This window comes from Nylanderia fulva, unplaced genomic scaffold (assembly GCF_048542155.1).
Source record: "Nylanderia fulva isolate GAGA-0341 unplaced genomic scaffold, ASM4854215v1 Scaffold41, whole genome shotgun sequence".
NCBI lineage: Eukaryota > Metazoa > Arthropoda > Insecta > Hymenoptera > Formicidae > Nylanderia > Nylanderia fulva.
In genome coordinates, this window is record NW_028190488.1 from 1,585,808 (window position 1) to 1,603,076 (window position 17,269).

At 36.5% G+C, this 17,269-nt stretch overlaps 1 protein-coding gene across 3 annotated transcripts in view; it reads left to right on the forward strand.

Annotated features, from left to right (window-relative positions):
* Positions 1 to 16,663, forward strand: part of ldd (lipid droplet defective) — a 36,750-nt gene extending 20,087 nt beyond the window's left edge. For 2 of the 3 annotated variants that reach the window (XM_029314253.2, XM_085486266.1), the window contains 20 exons: positions 319 to 439; positions 545 to 735; positions 840 to 978; positions 1,184 to 1,391; positions 2,253 to 2,393; positions 3,316 to 3,505; positions 3,608 to 3,808; positions 4,021 to 4,560; positions 4,939 to 5,114; positions 5,440 to 5,707; positions 5,926 to 6,025; positions 6,124 to 6,266; positions 6,346 to 6,549; positions 7,151 to 7,331; positions 7,435 to 7,547; positions 7,649 to 8,474; positions 9,060 to 9,208; positions 9,426 to 9,608; positions 10,750 to 10,993; positions 15,500 to 16,663. In XM_029314253.2, the coding sequence (XP_029170086.2) occupies positions 319 to 439; positions 545 to 735; positions 840 to 978; positions 1,184 to 1,391; positions 2,253 to 2,393; positions 3,316 to 3,505; positions 3,608 to 3,808; positions 4,021 to 4,560; positions 4,939 to 5,114; positions 5,440 to 5,707; positions 5,926 to 6,025; positions 6,124 to 6,266; positions 6,346 to 6,549; positions 7,151 to 7,331; positions 7,435 to 7,547; positions 7,649 to 8,474; positions 9,060 to 9,208; positions 9,426 to 9,608; positions 10,750 to 10,993; positions 15,500 to 15,631 (4,450 nt within the window). In that variant the 3' untranslated portion in view covers positions 15,632 to 16,663. The remainder of the gene's footprint in view (positions 1 to 318; positions 440 to 544; positions 736 to 839; positions 979 to 1,183; positions 1,392 to 2,252; positions 2,394 to 3,315; positions 3,506 to 3,607; positions 3,809 to 4,020; positions 4,561 to 4,938; positions 5,115 to 5,439; positions 5,708 to 5,925; positions 6,026 to 6,123; positions 6,267 to 6,345; positions 6,550 to 7,150; positions 7,332 to 7,434; positions 7,548 to 7,648; positions 8,475 to 9,059; positions 9,209 to 9,425; positions 9,609 to 10,749; positions 10,994 to 15,499) is intronic. The other variant, XM_085486265.1, reaches the window with a different exon arrangement.
* Positions 16,664 to 17,269: the final 606 nt, after the last annotated feature.

Sequence of the window (17,269 nt, forward strand, 5' to 3'; positions counted from 1 at the left end):
TCTTTATTAATCATGATCTCTTTATAATTTATAATAATTGATTAATATGTGTCGAGACAATTTATTGATCTTCTTATAACGTTTCAACCCTCACTTTGGGTCCTTTTCAAGTAATGTAGTTTATAGTTATTATAATAGAATAAACGTCCGCATAAAATGAAGCATTATGAGCAAATGAGATAGTATAGTGACTGCAGTTTCATTTCTGTATACTGAAAAAATGGGTGTAAATTACTAATTATTGAATTTTGACAACCATACTTTATTTAACGTCCAAAAATTTTTCTATCTATTGTCTTAAAAAAATAAATTTTACAGATTTCAAACAACGCTTTATGAATCTCAAGGTATGCAAGTATGCTTTTTCTTCGCATTAATGATGTGCGTCGGATCGGCCGTCAGGCATATTGTTTGGGAAAGAGAATCACAAAATGCCATGGTACGATTACGTGTATTAATATATAAAGTTTGATTTTTTATCGGTGTTTATTAAATGTATTTATTATTCAATCTAATTATTTGTGTGTTGTGATTAATTTTTCAGGTAATGAGCGTAATGGGATTAAAGCCATGGCGAAATACCCTGGCTTGGTTCATAACGTCTATTGTAGAACTGTCAATTGTTATGATCTCCATTAGTTTAATTTTACTCGCTGGAAAAATCCTTCCTAAATCGGATCCTTTCTTAATACTTATTATACTTTTCGATTACATCTTTTCGATTGCTACTTTTTGGTAAATAACCATTTCATGTTATTTTTTATTGTGAAATAATTGCATATGTTTGCATACGCGATTATATATTTATCCTGCTTTAAATTTTGAATACTATTTTTTAGCTATATGATCTCGACGATATTTAGTTCTGCTAGTCTTGCCGCAGTTACCACGGTTGTCATGTTTCTATTAACTTATATGCCGTATGTCATTGTCATCGCTATGGAAGCTGTATTCGGACTTGGATATAAACTTTTAATCGTGAGCATTATTTAGTCACATTACTTATTTAATTTTAGAAAATAAAAATGAACAAATGCAAATAAAAAGATTTAATATTTTAATCAAACAAATGATGCGCTAATATAAAATTATACATACAGACTTTGAATAATATATTGATATATTCTATTGTCAAATAAATGTTCAATAGAAATTAATTATTACAAAATGATTTATTTTTCAGTGCTTAAGCATGTCCACCAGTTTCTGTTACGGATGTCTGTACGCCGTACGAAAGGAAGTTCAAGGTGTCGGTCTTCAATGGGCACACGTGTGGGAAGAATCGAGTCCTGGTGATCCAATGTCTTTGGGATTGGTGTTGTTAATGATCGCGTTCGACGGTTGTCTGTATGCCGTAATTGGCTATCTAATCACCAGATACACAAATTCAGGTATATGTTCGCTACAGTTCAGATGTACGTTCGGAAATAAATTTTTGACACTTCTGGTGAAGGTTTTAAGCGTGACTAGAAAAGATTGACTAATACTGAAAAAGACACTATTTACAATTTTTAAAAAACTGATTGATACTCGTGAATATAATTCTTTGGTATAAGATTGACTGACTTTATTAACGAGAAAATTTTTCAGTTTTTAATCTTATCGGTGCAGGTGGTATTTCAGAATTGTATATCTACTTTTCTGTGTCTTAATGCCCTTTTTTGTCACAAATCTTCCGTTGATAACAATTACTAAAATTGTCAAAACCATGCGGTGAAAATTTTTGAAATAAATTGCGATGACATGTTGTTCAATAATTAAAACTATCCATTTTTCAAGATCATACAAATAATTTTTTAATAATTTTTTAATTATATTAAAAATTATACAAATTATTTTACAAAAACAATTATAAGAAACCTACTTTATATTTAAGTGTATTAATTCATTAATTTATATTTATTCAAGAAAAATATTTTACAGATGTAAGTTATGCGATTATTTTTTAATTAAAATAAAATTTGATAATATTATCAGTAAAAAATATTCTAATAATTTTCTCCGCATGGTTTAAGTACAGATGAATAATAAATGATACAATCACGTTTATCATTTGGATATGCGATACTATCACACTCTCATAAACTTTGCACACATACACTTCTCATATACCGTCATATAAATACAAAATACACCTGCCAGAAAAGTCCAGACGACGAACCCGAGATGACGAGAGTACATCGTTTAATAAGAGAAATCGATGAAGATGTTTGGTAAGTTAAAATGGACGAGCATTACCGATAATTTTCCAGGCAGGGGTTTTCACGGTTTGAGGTGCCGTAGCTTATGGTGGTCCGGCACACCTTCTCTCTATGGCAGACCGAGCTACCTCGCCTTCGTCAACAACCTCTATTTCACTAACGACGTTCTCCATCCTTCAGCCGCTTACCAAGGTATCACACTCCTACGCGCACACGCATGTCACGAAAGTTTGTTTTCGACTTGCTTTTCGCGCTCGCATGTCGTCGACGAGTTCGTATATCGGCTGGCACGAGACTAAAAGGAGAACGCTTATGATAGACGCGCCGTAAACTGGGTTAAACTTCGTTCCCTTGGAGCACGGCCGCGTGGGAAATTATCGTTGAAAAATTTTCATACGGCGTGTATAATCATTTAAAACTTTGACCTCCTTATGAAAATTTTATCGACTTTCGTATTTCTTGAAGACCCGCCGCGTTATTTGATTACCTGCGAAGAAGACTTATTCTCCGATATACACATATTCGATCGGCTATATTGTTTGTTGTGATATTTAGAGACATTTTTTTCGCATAGCGAAACATAATTTTACCCCCTTTATTATTGCTACAAGTATGCATCACGCTTTTTTCATGTTTTGTTGCATTTTGTGTTCAAATATGTATACATAAATCGCATGAGCTTTATTATGTGAATGCTGCATTTTTTCAATCTTCTTTTTAATTGTATTAATTAGATACATTTTTACAATTGGCAAGTATTATAGAGTCAGGTGAGCATTCGTATCTATTCTATTCTCATTATATCTCTTGAATTTATAGTTTACGCAATATCTGCAATGCACGTCACATGCACACATCGCATGGAATGTAGTTAAAGTTATACATCGTGTTTGTCCTCCGAAATTGACGCGATTCAAAGTATCGGAATTGTGTTCAATGTTCAGAGAGAAATTTATACTTGTTAGTACAGAGTTTGCTTCTTTATGCAAGTGATTTCAAAAACTTGCTTTTCTCAAAATATAGCCATGTGAAATTGGTAAGAGCTTTTGTGCAAGAGCGTCATTTATCGTAAGACTGGATGTAAAAACAAATTATCGCTTGTTGCGGAATGTAGATGACGAGAGCGATATCAGCAGCTTGACGGTGACAGAGAAGCAAATTGGCGTAAAATTCGAGGGTGTCAGGAAAGTTTATCAAACTGAGCAAGGCAACGTTGTGGCCGTGGAAGACTTTACTTTAAAGCTCTGCGAGGGTGAAGTGACAAGTTTACTTGGCAGAAATGGCGCAGGAAAGACGACTATTATGTACGTTAATCGTCTTAATTAAGCTGCGCGTTAATTTCCCGGCTAATTAGACAATTTAATATATTAACACATTTTCGCTAATTACGTTCTTTTTATTTACAGCAAGATGCTCACAGGTATGGTCGCTCCGACCAGCGGCGAGATTCGTCTGAATGGAGAAGAAAATTGCAAGCCCGATATAGGAGTGTGTCCTCAAGAAAATGTGCTCATCGGAACTCTGACGCCGAGGGAGCATATGATTTTTTACTGGAAACTTAAGAAATCTGGCAATAATAATGCTGACATGCAGAAGCACGTTAACGAGTAAGATATCGTTAATTTATAATATATGTATATTTTCATTTATTAATTTATAATATAATTATAAACAATTTACAATTTTTTTTTCTCGATTAGTTATATGTAATTTAGAAAAAATATTAATTTTTTCTTTCTTCTAAATTCTAGAAAATCAATAATTTTCCAATTTTTATAAATTTTTATAAATTTACAAGTTTCCTTCGTTCTGCATACAGAATGCTGGCTTCGTTGGAGCTCGGACGTCAAGAACACGAGCCCGTGTCACGTTTATCGGGTGGTACACGACGTCGGCTCTGCGTAGCTCTCGCTTTCCTCGGTTCGCCACGATTAGTGATTCTGGACGAGCCCGGCGCCGGGGTGGATCCCGCGGCTAGACGACGAATCTGGCGATTGATCGACCAACACAGGATCGGTAGGACCGTGCTCCTTTCGACCCATCACTTGGACGAGGCCGACATGCTGAGCGACACCGTGGTGGTGATGCACAAAGGAAAGATCCTGTGTACTGGTTCACCACTGTCTTTGAAAATGACGCACGGCAGAGGATACCGATTAAACGTATCCTTCCCGGCCGAGCATTGTCCCAATGGAGACGCAGGGGTAGGAGGAATAGGAGAGCCAATCGGCAAAAAGGATTTGAAGACTCTTCGCACGATTGTCGAGGAGGTTGTTCCAAATGTCACGATGAATGAAATATCCGAGTCGGAGGTCGTCGTCACGTTGCCTTTTCAAGGAAACAATGGCATGAACAACGAGTAAATACCTGCACTATATTAATTTTTATTTTGATATAAATATCGTGTGAGAATTAATGAATTTTAGGCTCAAATTCTTTGAATCATGTTCCATCATTTTCCAATTCAATTTTGCATATGATTTGCGTATTTATATACTCGCGTATAATACATTACATAAGGATTGAGAAGTCCTAGATAAAATCTACTCATTTTACAATGATTTACAGTAACGCTACGGGCTGCTTGTAATTCATTCCGGCTTTACAAATATTTGACGTTTCAAGCCTCGTGATTTATCTTAGGAGAAATTGTTATAATCATAGTCGAGAGTACGCTCGAAACGAAATCGGTTAAACATCTGCGTTTGCTTTTGAGTAAAACCAGCCGGTGTTTCAGCATCGCGCAAGCGGCAAAGTCATTGGAAGACAATCGTAAGCTCTTGGGATTCTCGCACTTCTCATTGGAGTGCGACACTTTGGAAAGAGTCTTCTTGGATCTTTGCACGAGAGCAGACAACAAATCGAGTATTGTCAAAGCAAATGAAGATAGTGTCGCCGTAATAGAGCACGTTGGTGAGAAATGTTTCACATTATGTATGCATGCCGTAGAAGAAATTTCACTTTGCAAAACATTTATAAAAAACAAAATAAAAGTTAACTTTTTTATCATCGATTTTTTGGAGAGAATTTAGAAAGACTAGAAATAAATATAAAGAATAAAATAAATAAACCTATATTAATTATCTTATGTGTAAAAGTTTAGAAGTTTTCATTTCTCGGGTATTTAATTAAATGAATCAAGATTACAACAGAAAAAAATAGATTTACTGAATGTTGCGAATAGAATTTAATTAATTTTCGACATACACATTTATAGAAAGAATGGTTTTATGTGCAGAAATTCCCATGCCAAATGATGACATCGATTTAAGTTCTACGGAGATGATAATAAAACCCTCGCCGATACGACAAATGAAGGCCATGATAAAAAAGAAGGTATGGCATTTCGCGAGAGACTGGAGAGCACCGTTGGCAGCGCTCATTTTACCGACCATGTTCGTCGCAGTCGCCATGGGATTTTCTCTAATACGACCACCATCCGAGGACGAACCACCTCTGGTTTTGACTCCCAAACTTTATGACACTCATCCGACTTACTTTTACAGGTGGGTAGGAAGTCGAAATTTTAACAAAAAGAAAAGATAGAAACAAAAATGTGATAAAGATCTCTCTGATTATTATTATCTTTCTAGTTCATAATTAAGTCATACGTAAAAATTATATTAACTAGTTTTATATCTATATTACATGGAGTTTTTAATTATTAAACAAATATATTCCATTTTTCTTGATATTAAAAATCTGTTTTATGTTTTCATTGCAGTATTGATGACAGTAACGATCCGTTTCTACAACATGTATCAATGCAACTGCACGATCGCTTCGGAGATGATTACGCGGGTGCATGGCAAACTTTACCTAACGTACGAATGCATAATATTTTTTGTATGAAATTTAAAGAAATTTTAATTGAGTTAAAAGTAATTTTGTAAACATTTTTATCTTTCGAATTATTATGCAGGATACCGGAACCTGCGAATGTTTGGATGGTCAACAATCTTGTCGAGGTGTTTCTAAAGCTGTCGAAGGTCTCCTTCAGACCTTACCTGGTCGGCCTACTTTAGACTGGATCGTTTCGACGCATCAAGAGTATATAGAGAAACGGTAGATTTTTTGCGATGAAAGAATTAAATGAATTCGGGAATTTCGCTTCGAAAGTTTTTCAGAAATAACTGGCTTGCAGATACGGCGGTTGGTCTCTGTCACACTCTGTTAAAGAGGATCCTCTTTTTGTCGTTTGGTACAATAACAAGGGCCACCACTCGTTGCCATCGTATCTGAACGCCCTCAACGAGGCAATCCTACGAGCATCCGGGGTGCAAGGACACTTAACTACACTCAATCATCCCTTGAAGCTATCAAGAGATCAGCTGAACCGAACTACTTTGTGAGCGTTAACTTTAATGCCGCGATAAATCTGTAATTTTACGAGAAAATCTCGAACAAAAATATTTTTTATCGCGCCACTTTTTCGCCGCGTGTGTTCGGAGATTAATCAATTATAGATTTCTACATGAATAAGAGAGAGAGAGAGAGAGAGAGAGAGAGAGAGAGAGAGGAAGAGAGAAGGAGATGCGGGCAGATTTGTTCAAACGGATAAGCGAATATGTTTGCGCGCAGTTAAAGTTTTGAACTGAATAAGTCGACGAACGAATCAGCTCACGTCAGCGTAGATGTTTCGTTTACTTTTAATTAACGTACCGTGTCGTTTAGTATTCATGTCGACAGCAAGTCGGTCTCAACGTTTCGTCGTAGCTTCAGTCGCTTCAGTCGCTAGTCTTGCTTGAAACCTTACATCATTAATAATGCTACTTTCGTTTGCCTTTCTTGGCTAATATTACGGGTATAATACATAAATAATAATATATATATATAAGATGTTTGGATATTAAATTTACTTTTTCAAATTTTATAATAATTGAATTAAAAGTCAATCTAAAAATATTTTCAAAAATTTTACATTTAATAGTATTTTATTTCTATTTTAGGCTGCAACATGTGGCGGATGTCGGTGTGGCCGTAGTACTTTTAATAGCGTTTAGTTTAGTTGGAGCTCAGGGAACAAAGGAGTTAGTGAGAGAAAGATTATCAGAAGAAAAGAGAATATTCTATTTGGCTGGAGTTCATCCTATTACATATTGGACGACAGTTTTAATTTGGGATTTCATAGTAAGTTATTAAACAACATGCGCACAAAATTCTTTTCAGTATTCTGTCGACTGAAAATTCATACATTTTCAAAAAATACTTTTATAATAATATTCTGTTTTAGGTATTTGGCTGTGCTATTTGCTTGGCGGTAATTGTTTTCGAAATTTTCGGTTTATCAGCCTACGTTGCAAAAGATAATCTCGGCGGTATCGTTCTTTTATTATTTTTATTTGCGTAAGTATTTGCACGATTAACTTTTCATTTTTACACAAACTCAACATGAGAGATAAAAAGAGAGAAGCTTTTATAAAATTTATGAATCTCTCTCTCTTTAGATGGGCGGCAATACCATTTTCGCATTTAGCAGAGAAAGCTTTCGACGACTCGAGTCTGTCCAACATGGTGCTCTTCTGCGTAAATACTTTCATGGGCGTGATTTGCCTAGCGACAGTTTTGGTGTTCGATATTGTCGGTAAAACTAAAGCAGCCGAAGACGTGAGAAACGTTCTGCATTACACCTTCATGATCTTCCCGCAATACTCCTTCGGCGACGCGTTAGTCGAGATATCGAGGAACGACATCACCTCCGAATTACTGCAGAGATTTCACATGGACACTTACAAGTCACCCCTCGGCTGGGATCTTCTCGGTCTTCATTACGTTTTCCTGGCTGTCATCGGCGCGGTTCTATTCACGCTGAATATAATGATCGAGTGTCGCATCTTGCCCGACTTGAAGAAACAGAAGGTTAGTTACGAGGTCGTGCAAGAGGACGACGACGTCGCCAGGGAAAGATTGAGAATCGAGGCTGGAATGGTCGATGACACCCTGAAGACCGTGAAGCTGAGGAAGGAATATAAGAGCGTATACGGGACAAATGTCGCGGTGCAAAATTTAAGCTTTGGCGTACAAGCGGGAAGATGCTTCGGCCTCCTGGGGGTGAATGGGGCGGGAAAAAGCACGACGTTCAAAATGCTGACAACGGAAATCATTCCTACGGCCGGGAAGATTATTCTTAAAGGAAGCGAGATTGGCGCCGGACCTCTGTGCAACGGCGAGGTTGGCTACTGTCCACAGAGCGATTCTTTGGACGGGTTTCTCACTCCCCATGAGTGTCTGACGGTTCATGGAGAAGTTTGCGGACTGAATAATGTTCCTAAGGTATTAACAAATTATGTTTAATCTCACAAAAAATATTTAAATTAGTATTAATTAACCCAGCAAACACCGATATATAATTGTTACATTGCTATAATAAAACGGAATATAACAGGTAATATAACGTGTACGTTACATGTAACATCCATGTTAGTTGTAATTTCTCACTCATAGATGTAACATTTTAATATAACATATATTAATACATTATAGTTATATTGTAATTATATACCAAATAGCACATTGATGTATTGATAAGTCAGTGCTATCTTGGGATATAATGACAATATAACTACAATGTAATATATGTAATATTAAAAATGTTACATCTATGAGTGGGAAATTACAACTAACATATACGTTACATGTAACATGCTTAAGTATATAACATTTATATACTGTGTTTGCTGGGAAGATGTGTTTGTATTAATGATTCGTAATATTTGACATTTTTTGAGAGTTGCTGAAGATAACTTGAAGATAAAGTTGCTTAAAAATTACTTCAGATTCTTTTACATTCAAGTTGCAGAAGAAAAAAATCAAGTTCAAATATTTGTAAATAAAAACTCGGAATTGAAATAATTTTAGGCTGTCGAGACAACGCTGAAGAGATTCGATCTCCTCAAGTACGCTCATCGAAGGATCAGTGGTCTTAGCGGCGGTAATAAAAGGAAGTTATGCGCCGCTGTAAGTGTCATGGCACCTGTGTCAATTGTTCTCATGGACGAACCTACAAGGTACTTTTCGCTCGGCATAATATTATAATTATCCGTTAATTAACCATTACATCAACTCTCTATGTAGATGCTTAATTCTTTGCGTTAGTAAAATAATATTTCGCGCTTGGGCTCTATTGGCCGATTTAAAATTCATGTATTATTATTATTAATAATATTGAGAGCCGACATATATTTCTTATCTGAAAATAATATTTGTTGTACGCGCGTACATTAGCGGAATGGATCCTGCCACAAAGAATCTCGTAGCCAGAGCCGTAAGACACGTGACGAAGAATCAAGGATGTGTCATCCTGACTTCGCATAGTGTCGCCGAATGCGAAAACCTTTGCACGAGGGTAGGAATCCTCGCCAGGGCCGGTCTCAGGTGTATAGGAACGCCGCAACATTTGAAGCACAAGTAAGATTACATCGAACTTGGTATATCTTCGCAGAATAACGCGTTTCTTTTAATTTCGCGACCGGATATTTCCCAGAAGACTTGTAAACCGTATAGCTCGGCGCTTTCAGCACCGGTTTTGATCCTTCATTTTTGTTTGCAACTTTTTGTCTTCCGAAGTGACTCGAGAACTTATGGGCGTATACTTATGTTCTGTGCTTAACGAAGTTGCCTCAATCGAAGCATCTTATATTTATACCGTTCCATCCGTTGAATAATCCTTTTCACGAGAAAAGGCAAAAGCGACACAAAATAAAATAAAACGTGGAGAAGACGAAGGCTAAAATTCGTTATACAGAATCGCTGGCTTAGATTTACAAATATTTTTTTATTAACAGGAAAATTTTATATAACAATAGTCTTTTTTACGATTAAAAAAGTTAAGCCTTTTCTAATCCGCTTAATAAAAAAATTGCACGGTATTTACATAAATTAATTAATATGTCAGCGTTATTACAATAATATAAGGAAGGCGCCTAGTTATTTCTGATCGAAATCAGTTATGTATACATGTAGAAAAAGAGATCTATTTATCTCAGTTTCTAAATGCATTCGGCATAGCCCATTTAAAATAACGTCGTAAATATGAAATTGCTAACAACCCAAAGTATTTCGAGAAAAATCTCGGAAAGTGTTCTTTTATCTTCTCTTTCACGCCGATTTTCTCTCTCCTGCGATGTCTCTCGCCATCGAGGGTAGAATTTACGATTCGGTCTTGTTCACGTTAGTAGCCCATCTTGCAATCCGCTCTCGAGGAGAGTACGTTGAATGATACAGAATAGTGAATGCACTTTGTTATAGTATAGAAGACACAGCGGAAGCTTATCTCCCGCGTCTTTTGTCCGAGGACGAGACTTTGAAATATAGATCCATGTCCCATGCGATCGAACGCAACCGGAAAGCAAATAGATTGTGAATATCAGAAAAAAAAGAAAGAAAGCAGTTTTTCTTATTATAATTTTATCCCCGCAATCTCTTGCGTCTTTTTAATCTTGCATAATTTTAGCGTCGTTACTTCGTCAGAATGAATTTAAACATTGCTTTGAGGCGTGTCGAAAATTTGAAAAACTCGAAAAATAAAAATCTCATTTTGGACTTTTAGATTCGGCGAAGGATACGTTATCTTCCTGAGGTTCGGCCAACCAGTTTCCCCTACGAATCTTAGGAGCGCTATCTTGAAATATCTGCCACAGGCGATGATCTCTTCGAGGCAGGCAACGGCTGCCCGACTTTTGCTACCACGGAGCCAAGACACGACGCTCAGCGTGAGCTTCAACATGGTGAAGCTGTTGGCGGAGGAGCTTAAGGCCACGGACTACACACTCACACAAAGCTCGCTGGATCAGGTCAGTGAATCCAATTCAACAAAGCAGCGTTGTTTCGCGGATCCTCAACAGTTTTGGGTTTCAAGTGCTTCTTCTCGCCTCTCATGAAACTTTGCGACGTATATTATTTCGGATACGCTTTCGGGGATTAGTTTATTATACGCGTCAAGTTGCGTAAGTTTCAACCCCCAACTTATTAACATCACGCGAATTATATCGTATCTAATTTAAAATATTTCAAGCACACGCATAATTGCCGCGAATCTCGGCTGATAATCCGGCGGATATTCTGAGGCCTTGTCTGCATCAGATGATGCACCGCCGGTTTATAACGCCTCCTGCTGTCGTCCAAAGACGAGCCGCGTTTTCGTCCCACCGATCTCGACGGATATTAATGGATCCGCCGTCTCGTAGTTCGCTTACATACAGCCTCGCGATGGTTTACAAGCTGCGAAAGGGATGGTGGCAGAATGCCGGGGATGCGGGAAATTCGCCCACACCCGGCTGACTGCTTCTAAGCTCTCGCCTAAATGCTTTCCGGATAGCTGTAACGCGCACAGCCTCCTCTCGTCTCTGCGAAAACTGTTGTTAATTAACCGCTCACTCTCTGCCCTGGAAATAGTTCACCGTCCGAATAATGAAGCCCGAATCTCCTCGAGACTGCCGAGTGTAAATCTCATACTCGCGATACGTTCCTTTACATTCCGCCTGCATTCTCGAAGCCTTTGCACATCGGGCATTACAACGACGATTGTCTTTCGACGTCGCTTCAATGCGAGGGGGATTGCGTGCATTGTCGGCAAATCGGTATATATTGTCGGTATATACATACATACGCAAGTCAGCGCCATCGTAAATGCATGTCGAAGAACCGGAGTCACCTGCATCGTTTCTCGAGTCGCGCGTGTTTAACGATATCGTTCGCCGAACATTTAGAACTTTGCACGATAATTAATATGCGATTAAATTTAAAAAGAAATTATGAGTCGCGAACTTTTGTACGAGCGCGTTAATATACCTGTAAAAAAAAAAAAAAAAAAGAAAGCGTTTTATCATCTTGCTCAAATTTTTCTTTACGCGCCTCTTTTTTTTTGGGGCGCCACATTTTGTACAAAATTGTGTGAATTGCTCCTATCTCTTCGTATATACTCGTAAACTTACGGACGTACATGACGTCTCGTGGTTTTTTCTCTCTCGCGCATAAAACTCCCGCGTTTACGCTCGGGAAATAAAAAAATTTCTAAAACACGACAAACACGCGCGACTGACGTGTAAGTGAGTGACCTGTGTGTTACAATTTACGAATGGACGAGTTATATACGTATATACGAGATGGTCCGAACGGCGCCTAGAGGGTTGCGCATTTTCTTGGAAGATGCATGTATCTACGTGGATAGTCGAAATTTACATTTCGCTCGGTCCCTCTTTCTTACCGCCAAACTTCCGCGTTTTCGCGACTCTTTGCGAAGTTTACCGCGCGTAAAATGGCTACCCGCTTGCATTTGCATAAGGCGGTTAATAAAGGAAAATTTTTTTAATTTTGAAATTAATTAAAAAACTTTTTAAATTCTTATAGAGAACGCGATCAAAATGTTAATTTTAATGAACATGCTCTCAAACGCAAGATGTACGTGTGTATGTATGTAATGTGGCAATATTAAGCTATTAATTATTTTCACGGCGCAAACTGCAACATATCTAACAATAAGTGAAATCTGAAAAATGCGGAATATTTAGCTGCATCGTGCACACAAAGAAAATTTACGTATGAGGAACACGATATTAACTTAAAAAGTGGCCACAATGACGCAAAAAGCTTTTGATGCAATTTCTTTGCTTTCTCTGCTCGAATTTAGTTTTTGTTAAAGAAGTCTACAGACTCTCTACAGACTCTGAACCGGCTACAGACAATGAAATTAAATTAGAATGAAACTTTATAGCAAGTTGCCTTTTATGTTTACGCTATATAAAATTATTCATCGTTGTTTTATCTCAATTTACTTGCTAAAATTTATTTCGTGTTAATCCGTTTTGTTAGTTCGTTGGTAGTGGAGAAAAATGATTTTTATCGTTTATATACACACGTAGATTAAGAATTTATTGCGGCAGGTGATACGCAAATATAAATATTTGTGAGATAAAATAGAAGCGTAGAAATGGAATATTAACGATAGAAAATTTTTATTTATTTTGTATATTTTTTTCACAATACATCAATCAGGGCATTTCGCGACTTGGCTGCGAGTAAAGATCATAAATCACGCGAGTTGCGCGACAGCTCAGATTGCCGGTGTGGGTATGTAGATCTTACGGCCCTAAAAGTGTGCGCGCAATCCACTTCCAACTATTCGTCGCGATTCTGCAGCGTCTGAAAACTCGAAGAAACGGCTCGAGATCGAAATGAACCGTCGACGCTTGAGGAAAAGCGGGAATTGAAATCGTCGCTTGAGTGATCGATCGACCGTGATAAAAAAGGCGGGATTTAATTTCCGCGAAACGCGGAGAAACGTGAAACGGCAGTGAAAGAAAGAGAGAGAGAGAGAGAGAGAGAGAGAAATTTTTATTTCTTAAAAACTTATTATAAACTATATTGCTCTCGTTCGCGTTATTGAAAATTCAACCGATCAAAAATTTGGCTGAAAATAAACGTCGTAAATTTACGTAATTTAAGAAATCTATTGGAAAAGACACGTGTGAGATGAAAATAAATGCTTACGAATAAAATATCAATATTCTCGAGAATGAACTAAGATTATGAGAGATTCATAGAAGAAGCGCGTCGTCGAATACGATGAATTATGAAAACTTCATTGATCACTTATAACGTAGCGACCGGAGTAAGAAAAATTCAGTACTTGAATACGATGAGTGGAAGTTTTATGGAACCTTTTTGTCATTTTCAGAAATAGAATCGCTCCTCGACAAATAATACGATCGATCTATCAGATCGTGACACTTTGCAATTTCTGCGTAATTGGTTTATTCTAAAAATATTGATCCGCCATTTACCGTGCAATTGCGCACGTTCTTTTAAATACAATATAACGCTTTCAAGATTACTGTTGCTAATTGTTGTTAACGAGAAAGAAGTTTACGCGCGCCATCGCTTCGGAATCGTCTCTCTCTCTCCTGTCTTCTCCTAGGTGTATTTAAATCGTCGTTAAATATAAACTTGTGTCACGTATTCATCCCTACTTCTTGAAACTTAGTCCGTGCGAACATTAAGGGCTGCTATAAACCCCGTTGTTTTGTAAGCTTCTACAGTAACGACAATAGCAACAGCTCAAGTTAGCACGGTTCGGAATATAAATTAAGTTCCAAGTACGATATAGTAAACTGGGTCAGGCCGAATCTAAGAAGTTCTAGATTGCTGCAATGCTATTGCTGGAAAACTATTTGCATGTCTTCTTAAAGGTTTCGCAAATGCATGCATTCATCTATTGAAAATTAGAGGGTAAAATATATGAAGCAAACCGCAAGAATCACAAATATCCTTTCAAATATACTTATTGTTAGAAGATAAATTACGAAAATATTGATCCTGTCACAAAGCCAAAGAACTGTCAGTTATCGAGAATTGCTAAAAATAAAAATTGAATCAATTTAGTAAATCAAGCAGGAGATTGTAAAATCTTATATAATTGTTTATTTATACTCATGAGAGATTTAATAAAGTACAGTTCTCAAAAGAAGTATTTAAAATCTATATTTTATTCATAAAGGTGTGTGATATTTTGCATATTATTATAGACAGGCTGTTTATTTTTTTTACTTTATTTCTCTCGTGTTACAATAATTATATTGCAATACGAGCGTCAATAGTTTTTAATATTGAACACTGTCGAATAATTGAGATTCACGGCGTATATATTTTCCGAAAAAAATCCATTTCAAGCAGTCGCCTGCTACGTCAGGACATTATGTAAATGCATTTCTTGTCGTGATGCAAAGACGGTACGGCAATCTCGCAAACAAAGTGGGAATTTTTTGCTGCATCGCGACGGGCTTGTACGTATAACCAGGCAAACTTGGCCGGTCAGAAAAGTTTTGAGATTTTTATGGGTCTTCATGGCAAGAAGAGTCGCTTCGCCCTTCATCCCGCTTCCGTCCCTTCCGCATCGTTGCAGAAATCGTGCTTCAGCGAAAAGCACGCGCGAAACTGCAACGACCCTATGATCAAAAGTTCGCACGCGTAGTCTTCGCGAAAAGGAACTTCGCGACTCGCAGTCGCGATAATCACAAAACGCGAGCTTTGATCGGAAACTGCGCGTTGCTATAAAAAAGTGACGTTGCAATCAATATCTATATATATCAATATTTTTATATAACGTGTATTGAAACAAAATATTACAAACAAATTATTTTAATGATATAATTATTATTGAAATTAAAACTTTCAAAATTTCCATCAAACTTTTTCATAGCGAATTGTATATAAGACAATTTTTCATAAAAATTATTTTATTTAATCAAAGCGAATTTTTTACACAATATTAAACTTTGCTAAAATTTTTTAAATGCATGCAGGTTCTGGTAAATTTCTCGGAGGAGCTGGACGACGAAGGCGTCGACGCGACCATCTTTGGCCAAAGCAGTAGAAACAGCAGCGTGCCCAACATGTATTCCAGTATGGACACTATACACATGGACACGTTTTAAAAGTGCTGTTTAATTAGGTGTAAAATAAAAACTCTAGAAAGCTCTCTAAAATTAGCTCTCACTAAAAATAGACACACACAAATTTAACTAAAATTTTACGTCTCTACACTCTTGATAAAAACTCGCCCGTTCGTCGAATGCGCTCCAGCGATTCCGCGCGTTCTCGTGGCGAATGCTGTGATAGTTTGCCTTTACGTTCGACGCCACGACGAAAAGCGCGATTTATACAAGTTTTATTTATACAGAAGAAAAAGAGCGCTTCGTATTTCTCACGAGGTTTTTCCGAAGCGAAAGATTTACATATTCATTCACTCATGAAACGTTTGGATCGAGTTCTTAAAAATGGATTTTTTTTTTTGAAATTTATGATAAATTTTACTTTGATTGAATAATGTAAATATTGTATTTTTGCGGTTAATCTTGATTTAGTAATGATTTTATATAGAATTATTAGTATATTTTTAGTAGAATACACAAAAATTGTATGTTTGTTTTTAGAATTATAAAATTAAGAAAAATGTAAGTAGTTTTAATGAGATACGAGATGAGAGATTCTCGCTTTTAGCAGAACGAATGTTTATAAAATAAGAATCAATGCGTGATGAATTAAAGTGATATACTTATTTTGCAGGTTTGGTAAAGGGGAAAGTAGCAATTGAGAAAGGTAATTAGACGGGGATTAACGTTTGTCAATGAAAATATTGGTAATTACATTAAGTAGATTAATGTGATTTAATATTATAATATAAATAAGTGTAATAACATATCTCATTATTATTATGATTATCTTATAGAATGCTTTTTACGAGTAAAATAGTGATAAACATTGTTACAGATAATTATTAATACATTGTCAATTGATTAGTTATCCAATGTTTCGCTGCCTACATTAAAATCAAAATATTTTATACAATTGATATGCAATTACTCGTTGATGGATTTATTACAACGAAATATATATATGTAAAAAATAATTGTACGTTATATTCACAGTTGAGAAATTTATTAAATAATTGATGAAATTGATTAAAATGCCGCTCTTATACATAATTGAAAGAACACAATGTAGTTACCCATTTGATTAAAAATATCTATAATAAGTAAATCAATATTATTGACACGAATAAGAGAAACGTGAACTAGCGTTGACATCGTTGCTTCCGCTCATATTTCGTCGTCGCTCTGACATTGCAATTTCGAAAACAGTGCATTCCACAGGCGACGGTATTCCGCCATCAATTTTCGCCGAAGGCGATTATCGACTAGTACGTTTGACACACTCAAACCGACTGGTTAAATATCGCCTGCGAGAACTCGTGTCATATGTACGGGGGTCCGGGGCTTTTATTTGTCGCGCTTGACGACATGATGTCATAGAAACACAAAGATCGATGTTTACACGATCACGAATAGCGCAAAATTGAAAGGAGTGAAGTAACGATAAAGCAATTGTGATAAAGAGTTTGTGGAATTTATTGTCGCGAATGAGATGTTCGTGATAATCGGTGCATCAATGTGATGCAAAAACATATACTTTTAAAATACAAGGATAATTCCAAGTTGTGTCCTTTTGATAAGGTTCCTTTAGAATTCAAGTTCTTAATAGAGACACACACATATACACTAGGTGATATATAT